Source organism: Odontomachus brunneus, unplaced genomic scaffold (genome assembly GCF_010583005.1).
Source record: "Odontomachus brunneus isolate Ranch 3 - 2012 unplaced genomic scaffold, Obru_v1 Obru_scaffold_199, whole genome shotgun sequence".
Classification (NCBI taxonomy): Eukaryota; Metazoa; Arthropoda; class Insecta; order Hymenoptera; family Formicidae; genus Odontomachus; species Odontomachus brunneus.
The window spans coordinates 571,203-580,933 of record NW_022639649.1 but is presented as its reverse complement, the minus strand read 5'-3'; the positions used below and the strand labels follow the sequence as shown (position 1 = coordinate 580,933).

At 38.7% G+C, this 9,731-nt stretch overlaps 2 protein-coding genes across 10 annotated transcripts in view; one reads left to right on the top strand and one right to left on the bottom strand.

Moving 5' to 3' along the window:
- Window positions 1-1,278, top strand: part of LOC116851982 (probable histone-binding protein Caf1) — a 5,726-nt gene extending 4,448 nt beyond the window's left edge. For both annotated transcript variants that reach the window (XM_032831922.1, XM_032831921.1), the window contains exons 4-5: window positions 407-734; window positions 815-1,278. In XM_032831922.1, the coding sequence (XP_032687813.1) occupies window positions 407-734; window positions 815-994 (508 nt within the window). In that variant the 3' untranslated portion in view covers window positions 995-1,278. The remainder of the gene's footprint in view (window positions 1-406; window positions 735-814) is intronic.
- Window positions 1,276-9,731, bottom strand: part of LOC116851981 (slowpoke-binding protein) — an 11,317-nt gene continuing 2,861 nt past the window's right edge. For 3 of the 8 annotated variants that reach the window (XM_032831911.1, XM_032831913.1, XM_032831912.1), the window contains 9 exons: window positions 8,055-8,495; window positions 5,556-5,720; window positions 4,753-4,916; window positions 3,761-4,026; window positions 3,076-3,370; window positions 2,416-2,507; window positions 2,209-2,334; window positions 2,068-2,141; window positions 1,276-1,800 (listed from right to left, as the gene is read on the bottom strand). In XM_032831911.1, coding sequence (XP_032687802.1) covers window positions 1,695-1,800; window positions 2,068-2,141; window positions 2,209-2,334; window positions 2,416-2,507; window positions 3,076-3,370; window positions 3,761-4,026; window positions 4,753-4,916; window positions 5,556-5,720; window positions 8,055-8,413 — 1,647 coding nt within the window. In that variant the 5' untranslated portion in view covers window positions 8,414-8,495 and the 3' untranslated portion in view covers window positions 1,276-1,694. The other 5 variants (XM_032831916.1, XM_032831917.1, XM_032831915.1 and 2 more) reach the window with 5 other exon arrangements.

Sequence of the window (9,731 nt, the reverse complement as noted above, 5' to 3'; positions counted from 1 at the left end):
GCAAAATACGTTAAAATAAAAATATATATCCATAAAGTAACACTTGCAATCGATTAAACAAATTTTTAAAATATTCCGTGTACTCCCTTTTTGCTCTAACAATCGATAATTTGTCGTAAATTAATGTGACATACAATTCATCTTAACCTATTTCTTTGCTTATTTCTATTCAGATTAATTTATAATAAATTATTGATTATTAGAGCAAAAGGGGAGTGCACGGAATATCTTACAAATTTGTTTAATCGATTGCAAGTATTACTTTATGGATATATATATTTTTATTTCAATGTATTTCGCAAGAATTTTTAACATGCATTTTCTCGCTTCTGACGTCATTAAAAAGAGATAGACAATGCGAGGGGCCAGGAACTTTAAATGCTTAATATTTTAAAACTTTGTGCAGGTGCAACAATACTAGTAAACCAAGTCACACTGTGGACGCCCATACCGCAGAAGTTAACTGTCTCAGCTTTAATCCATATTCTGAATTTATATTGGCTACTGGCAGCGCAGACAAGACTGTAGCCCTCTGGGATTTGCGAAATTTGAAACTCAAACTGCACTCGTTTGAGTCACATAAGGATGAAATTTTCCAAGTTCAATGGTCACCGCACAATGAGACGATATTAGCGAGCAGCGGCACGGACAGACGATTGCATGTATGGGATCTTAGTAAAATCGGCGAGGAACAATCTACTGAGGACGCTGAGGATGGTCCACCGGAACTTTTGGTAATTACGCGAACGATAAACAGTACAGTATCATGACCAATGATATATTCTCTGTATATTTGAACGCTTAATTCTTGCAGTTTATACACGGCGGTCACACGGCTAAAATAAGCGATTTCTCGTGGAATCCGAATGAGCCATGGGTTATATGTTCAGTGTCTGAAGACAACATAATGCAAGTTTGGCAAATGGCAGAGAATATCTACAACGATGAGGAACCTGAAACACCGGGAAGTGAGCTCGAAACTGGCGGTTCATAACGTCTTAATTAATTTATCACATCACTTGCGATTGAAATCAACATTCAGATGTTCCCGTCAAGATTGAATTAAGTTACATGTCGACATCTCAACGTATACTTTTCGGTGACAGATGTTTCGAATTCCACTTTCAAGGAATCCTTGTCATCACTCGCTTATGTGTGTGACAAAACCGGCGACGTCATCTCTCTGTAATGGCGAAAGCTCAAGTAATGTTAGGGGATGTCAAGTACTTTTCTACTTCCTTTTAAGAATGATTAATAAAGAAGTGACATTCAATGTGACTTGCGCTTTTTCCAACTTTATTGCTGTTAATTCATTGCCGAGACGGTTTCTCGCGACACCAAGACGAGTTCCCATTTATTTGCTACAGAACTATCAGGGAGAATTATTTCGAGACAAACAATTCGCGCGATCGTCGGATCCTTGCGTTAAACGCAAGGAGAGCGCACGAAATTTACTCACATTGTCATACTGTACAAATTTGTCGTACACAAGCGCGCTTTTGCACACGATAAAATCAGCGATGGGATAATCGTTTATTCCTTGGCACATCGCATGGCAAGGTATAATAGGAACGTGCATTCTTATTCAAGATAAAATATATAGTGTACACGTATAATGTATAATATATATATTATATATATGTGTATATATATATTTATATATGTATACACATATATAGAACTTTGTTCCCACATTATAAAGCTGTTTGTGAAAGCTCGTTGTATATCTGCGTGAGTAGAGAATCGTCGTACTCGAGACTTCTCAGTGACGTCATGTCCGCGCTGTTGACACTCGCAACTCTGCAAGAAGAAATACTATTGAGTACTCGAGTATTTCTATGTTTCACCACTTAACTCGTATGTTCATTAATCAATGGAATTAGGTAATTGATCATTCATTACCAAAATCTGCGCGTTAAATGGACATCGCTTATAGAGCGTGTCTTATGCCAGCTGCGCATGCAAAACATATTATTTGCAACACGTCAACTGAGTTCGTACGAATAGATACGGACACTTATATGTACTTGATAGAGCTTGTCGTTAACGAACTAAGAGAGAACTTACCTTTTCCCAGCGTCTTGCCGTTTAATGCCGTCAAGCAGATTCATTATGGAGGGCGTCAGGGTCGGACGAAACACCTGAAATGAAATTGCAATATAAATGCATCGTATAAATGCACGTGGAATACGCATTTTTCACGTTTACCGTTACAGCCGCACATCGCATTTCGCGGAGGTCGATGTTCCTGAAGAGATCGTGGATAAGCAGCTCCTCTATGCTAGTGAAGTGACTGTCCGATTCCGCGAATATCAGCTCCAGAAATCTCACTACCTGCAAAATTAAAGGACGAATCAATATTTTGCAAGACGAAACAGTCACGTATGAAGTCATAATCGCGGTTGTGAGCGATACCTGCGGATACATCTCAATGTCTGATAACTGGGCGGCAGACGGTCTGAAGGTACACAACTCGTAGCCGGCGCACATCTCGAACAGCATATGACCTGACGTAAAGCAGAATATCGTTCTACAGAATGTCTGACGATATAAGTGTCCTATATCTTACGTACATGTAGATTAGGTCAAACTGAACACAAAATTCCTCTACCATCTCGCAAACTATCTATATGTACACGAGATATAGGATACTTAACGTTAGGTACCCTGTATATTCGCGTGAGTGGAGAGTTGAAGCTCGAGGCTCGAATGGAAAAGTCGTATGGGGCAGTGTCCGTGAAAGTTATTACAAAACGCTATGAAGTAACGATGAATTTTATACTCCATTATTTTAAATTACGATGAGTCTCTTTCCTCTTCGCAAGATATATTAAAAAATTCATCGTGAACAAAACGGGATTTCGTATCATCGAATTTGGAGAATCCATAAATAGAGAAGAGAGAAAAATTGAAGAATGATGATATGAAATACTATGTAGAGAGAATATCTCTCTTGGCAAAAACATAAAACCGTAGAGAAGTGATTTAAAATCCAATTAAAATGGCGTGTTCTAACGGAAAATTTTATGTATCGAAGAAAGCAATTAAAAGTTCGATTAAAGCTCCGCGACCCACCGAAACATATGATATCGATCGAGCTAGACTGCGTTAATCGGGACGTGACGATTGGATGTATGCGACTTGTGAACCCCAGGAGAGTGTTCTCCAGGCCGGCCAACCTCGCCACGCCGTTCTGGATCACCACGTTACCCGAATGCAAGTGCGTCACCGTGGGGAATCCGCGCTCCTTCAGAAAGATCAGCGCTTCCAATATCTGACGTCCCATTCGTTGCACCTGCGGTAAGGTCAGTCCTTTACCTCGCGACGTGTACTTGTGACTCCAGTCCTCGTTCCAGCAATTCCGCTCGATCTGTCAAGCGATATATTTTCTTATCAAGACACTTCTCCTCCCTTGGAGCGAGTCAATATACATGAAAACCGAAAAACTATAAACTTCCCGAGTTATTACGAGTGGGCGGTGGAAAATAGGTCGCGCGAATTAATCTACGCTGCTGCGAATAAATAGCGGGATGATCTCCCGCTAAATTCATGTAGACTTTATCTCAACGGAAAATTTCAGTATTTAATCATCAGGACGTTTAATGATACTTAACGGAGATTCGGGAAAACGAAAAGAGAAAGATGGTACTATTTGGGCCTTCCTTAATGTAAAAAACGACCATAATTTGGAAGATAAAATTACGCGGTTTATCAGCATTCAGTAGAAATTGCACATTTACGTGAGAAATAAAACACTCACGCTGTATATTAGATCCTTGAGGCTACCTTGGTTGATCGGCTGCACCAAAACTATGTACGTTTGATCCTCATATTCGACAAAATCGACAGTGAACACGGGGCAGATGTAGGGATGTTGCAAGGCTAAAAACAAATTGTTCAAGATATCCTTGGTGGACGGACAGACGCTCAGCGGGCAGTTCCTATTCAATGGCACCAGAGTCAGCAGCCTGTCGGTCTTCAGCGAAGTGTCCCTCACCATGAACCAGTACTTGTCTACCCTTGATCCTAAGATATACGTTTTGTTTCTCTTTATCAATATTTTCTTATTCATTTCATTAATATATTAATATATTCTGTTTCTTATTCATTTCATTAATATATCAATATATTCTCAATATATCTCAATATATATATATATCAATATATTCTTAATATATTAATATATCAATATATTAATATATCAATATATTCTCTCTTCACCCGTTGAAATAAATCACGATGACTATCCTGCTTAAAAAATCCGATGGAGTTATGTATAAAAAAACCAATATAACCGAATCGCCTTTTTTTATAAATGTTAAATATGTTACCTGATATGTTAAACAAATTTTCTATATAAATATATGCTAAAAGCATACACGTTCAGATAAATATTTAATTGTTTAAAAATGATTTTGTATATTCATTTGGACGTACATGCTTTTTAATTAAAGCGGTAACTTACGATCAGTACCAACAATACAATAAGTTTTATATCATAGTATATATTATTCGTATCCATTGCGAATAAATATTTTTTATTTCTTAGATATTTTCTCACTTAGCGCAAGTATGTGTTTTGCTACTTCTCTTTTGTTGTTTTGATTCGGTTACGTCGGAGTTTCGTTGTGGGATTTCGCGACTAGAGAGAAACGTGACAGTTTCAGGACACCCGGCGGATTTCAGTGCGGCACTTGAGCGGCTTTCGATTCGAGCCGCGCCGGACGGAATCAAGAACGAGTGTCGGCTCACCGATGTTATTGAGCTGCTTGATGAGGGCAAAACGCGGCGTTTTCTCGATGTAATCCCGACAGATTGATAAAGCACGATCCCTGGATCTCTTCTCCATCTCCACGTACTCGACCCCGTCCTCGCTCACCTTCGACCCGTGATTCAGCGCTGTGTAACGGCCGTTCCTGTCGGAGAAAGGGGTTTGCACGAGATCTTTACAAAATAGATACGAAGGTAAGGACAACAGCAGAGTGAAAATTTACGATATCGCGTTAGTTTTGTTTCTTGAAATCTCAATGACAAAATTTGTTGGATAATTTTAAATCGATCTTTCTTTAGCGAAAGTATCGGGGAGACTCCTCAGATTAAGATTCCATTAAAGTAAGATCAGTTGAAATTAACTGGGAAGAGATATGGTTTTGTTATATGTTCGTTTCTTCCAAGTTTCCTCCTATTCTTATTCTGCCATTATACGTTTTCGCAAAGAAAAAATCGATTTTAAATGCAGCAAATCCACATTATTAAACTAAAATTAAGGTCTCCAGATGGCATGAAATATTCTATAAGTGTTCTTACGAAATACAAACGTTCCAGAATATTTGAATTGTATATTCAACGAATATACATGCAATATTGCGGGCAAAGCTTCATAAAGAATATTCGAAAAACATTCATAGAACATTCTTGTGCTATCCGGGTCAAAGATTGCTAAAGCTTTATCAGTATCAATGCATGTGGTTCCGTGAGATGTTCGCAACTTCCCAAGAATGCGACATCGTTCTTTGTATACCTCGTACATCATACATCAGAGAGAGACGTTCTACCTGTCGTCGAAAGGTATCGTGTTGTTTCGCGTGGTCGATACCGCTCGTCCGGACAGCTCCTGTGCATTATCATCGCGTCTCAAGTGGCCCCAAAAGCGGATTAGATTCGCAAGCCACGGATTACGATGCGGTCGCGTGCCACTAACGCGCCACGTTGCTCTACGACTGCAAGGGATTTCATCCAATAAGAAGACCGTGCGCAACAACCGTGCATCGTTGTATAGTTACAGTCAACCTTTACACGGCTTATGCTTCCGCGAGATAATCGAATTAACGACTATCGCGATCTATACAGAATGTCCCAGAAAAAAAGCACCGTCGCTTTCGATCAGCAGACGACAGAAAGAGACAACTGATCGTCTCTCTGCGTCTGTAATTTTGTAATTTTATAATTCTTTGAGAAATCAACCGTCTTTCCCGGTATACTACACAACTATGATCTCTATAATTATAATCTAAACTCTATAGCTACAACAGTAACTCTATAACTTCGTGGTTCCATTATTTTACGAATAGTTCTCTCTTTTTACGTGGAAAAAATATTGTAGTAAAAATTACAACAAAAGTAGTTTCTTGTAATTTTGGACCATATAGAATTATGATCGAAATTACTAGATATATATTATTATATATTATATAATATGTAATATTATATATATTTGTTATGCACTCATTTGACTTTTTACTAAAAAATTATTGTAATTATTTAAGTGTTTTTTATATAATATATAGGTTTGCTATTCCTGGAAACTTACACTACAATTTCAGTACAGTCTGGTTTTACAAAAAACATTGTGCAAAATATAGTTTTAACGTAATTTTTACCACAATATTTTCTCCGCATACGAATCTGACTTTATAATTTTATAATAACTCGACAGCTGTTCCATTTTTTCCGCGACTATAGCTTGGAAAGTCTGTGATTTCATTATTTTTTTAAATTACGTGTCTAATTCTGGATCCCTCGAGTTGATATAGAAAGTATTTAAGGATTCCGGCGAAAATTCCGAGACATTCTGCACATCTGTACGTAGTTACCTGCGTACTGCGAGTCGGAAGTTTCCGTCCACTCTGTAGCAGATTTCTGCCGAGATATTTCGGTGTTCTGGGTCCATCACATCGATCAGATACTGTCGCGGATCGATAATCACGTGTTAACGAGTTCGCGAAGATGAAGAAGATAAAGGAATATTCACGAAGGCGACGCGTGCTAAATCTCCAGTGGCTCGGATCGGATCTGTTCTTGGTTTACAAACAGAGACGAGCGCTTGAAGATGCGTGACGCGAGTGTATCAACTAATTTACTGATGCAGTAACTGATTTATAGGAATGTGCGCGAGTCAGTGGCGCGATTGAAGCGCAAAAACGTTATAACGACAATATCGCACGGAGAAGAAAGATTGCTAGAATTAACGTGACAATGATACGATTAAATATGTTTTGAGGGAGGGAGGGAATTTCTAACGAAATAAACTAATTTCAATTTTTAAAATCCAAAAACTACGTTTTCTTTCCAAAATGTATTTAAGGTGAAAATGCCAAAGCCTGGACACTTCTAATAACATTGATACCTAACTCTAAATATCCTTATTATTTAAATATGAATATATGAATTTTCAATATAGAATATATATATACGTATATTGAATATATAAATATACTCTATTAAAATATTCGTATTTAAAAATCAAATATTCGTATTAAAATTCGCTTAAATATTCGTATTTAAAAATCAAAATAATATGAATGTCCACGGGGACTGGTATGTTTGTCTTGGTTGCATCATAGCTACGTTAATTCGACCAATTAATTTAACCAATCTTTTTTTCTGCGTACGACAATCGACGAACCGCATCGATTTCTCCTGACGCAACAAGTAATAACGGAAGCAAGTCGAGAGGAGCGGTACATATCGCTGCTGCGACACACAATTTCCGAGAAGATTAACCAGTTCGTCGAGAGATTACTCCAAAATTCGTTTTATACAGGAATAGGACACAAGCAACAGGACACAATCCACGAATCCGCGAAACAGATTTCACCAACGCGATTTACGCTTCATCTTTCGCGTTGCTTCTTTCGTCGACGAGGTGTCTTTTGAGTTACCTATTCTTCGACATACAACTCGGTAATTTCGCGGTTCTACTAGTTCTAAGAATATCGTACTCCATAACTCCACAACTCTACAACTTTATAATCATACAACTTGCTTCGACTCTCCGCTTGGATCTTTTGACTTTATGTGAGTCACGCACCTGAGATTTCTTCTAAGCTTCTGAACCCAATTATAAACTATACAGCTAATTATAAACTCGCTCAACTCTGTCCTGTACTATACCCATCGCTTCAGAACTCTAGAAGTTGAGGTAAATCTCGCTTTAAACCCGGATGCCAACTCGACGACCGCGCGCATTGTAAGTTCCAACTAGACCGAGCTTCCTTACCGGCGAACTTAAAGCTACCAGAGTGTACGCGCGTTTCTACCCTTCTTATACCCACTTGACGTCACCCTGGTCCTTGTATCCTCGCGCCGCCGACACGCGGCTAAAGAGCAGCTTCGCCAGGTTGTCGAGCTTGTTCGCCAACTGATGACCCTTGTCTTCCTCGCTCTCGTCGTCCTCGGTGCTCACGCTGCGGCCACGTCGCAGCGAGCCCCGCGCCGACGTCATCGCCCTGGCATTCAACTCGGTCGCGCTCTGGGTCCTGCGATTGACGGCGCGACGTCGCCGACGGCTGCTTGAGTGACCGCCACTGCGGTGCTGGCAGAACCGGTCATGACCGGTCACTTCCGACTCGCGGCCCCTTGGTCCGTCGCCGTCGCCGTCCTTCTTGTTCAGGCTCTGGTAGAGGTTGAACATCGTTGCGCCGCCGGTTGGTGTTCGTTCAGGAATGGTACTGTATGTCGCCTCGGTTACTTTGGTCCCCAGCACGTCTGAAATCCTTTTTCAGAATCGCCGATCGCGTTCGTTTTAGAACAACCTACTTTGCAAACGAGCTCTGGTGAGACCTACATATTTGTCAGCTATTTTGATCATGTCTTCATAACATTTGAATTGATTCAAGAATATTGAGAGAGAAAGAGAATTTCGCGATTCTTTAGTTAATTAGTATTGTTCAAATCAAAATCATAAAAATATCAATTTTTCGCAATTTAATAATTGATTTATAAACAAACGTGTTTCATTTCAACTAATTGATTTAAGATTTTTGATTTCAACTAATTGAGCAAATTTAATCAAAGAATGTTTAAATGGCGTTATTAAATGGGTTATTAAATGGGCTTATTGATTTCAAAAAATTCAAGTAAAGATGATTCAAAATCGATGATTGAATTTAGTAAATTTATTTAAAGATTACATAAAATTTAATTAAAGAATTGAAATTTAATTAAAGATTGAATTTAATTATGAAGATTGAATTTAGCAAATTTAATTAAAGATTCAATCGATTGGATTTGCTTGTACCAATCGTCGATAAAACATCCTTTAATTAGGTTTGCCAAGTTCAATCGTCGATCGAACTGTTTTCGATCGAATTTGTCGAAATCATTTATCAATTAGGGCTTCTGGTCCCTCCCTGCTATAAAGCTTAAACGATCTCTAATTCAATTGGCTCACATTAATCATCAATTAAGCACAATATAATTAAGTAAAAGTAATTAATTATTCGCAACCTTGGTTCAAACTGTAAAATAACGACTTGTTATTCAATAACTCAATAACTCAATAGTGACTTGTAATTGGATATCGTTCAAACATCTTCCACGAGCTTCGTTTCAAATATAATTGAATTTGGAAGGCGTGGCTGTTTATTCATTTTTTGCAAATACGACGAGGTTTTTGAACGCCACTCGTTTCGATAACTCGTCGTAATTCAGATTGTACCCGCAAAAGATTATTTTAAAAGTCGGATTCTAGGCTATTTTCTTTCGGGAGAATCGGATAGTTAATTAATTTATTCCACCGCTTCGCCAAGGCGGAAAGGGTTCGTTCCAACGACATGAAGGAGGAAAAAGCATATTACGCCTTCCTTTTTACGACTTCGTCGTTGTAATCGTCAGCGTTTATCCCGACAAAGGAAAAACGACGAAAGGTGGAAGGAAAAACTTTCTTAATTAGTTCTTTCTTTCTGTCTCTCTCTCTCTCTCTCTCTCTCTCTCTCTCTCTCTCTCTCTCT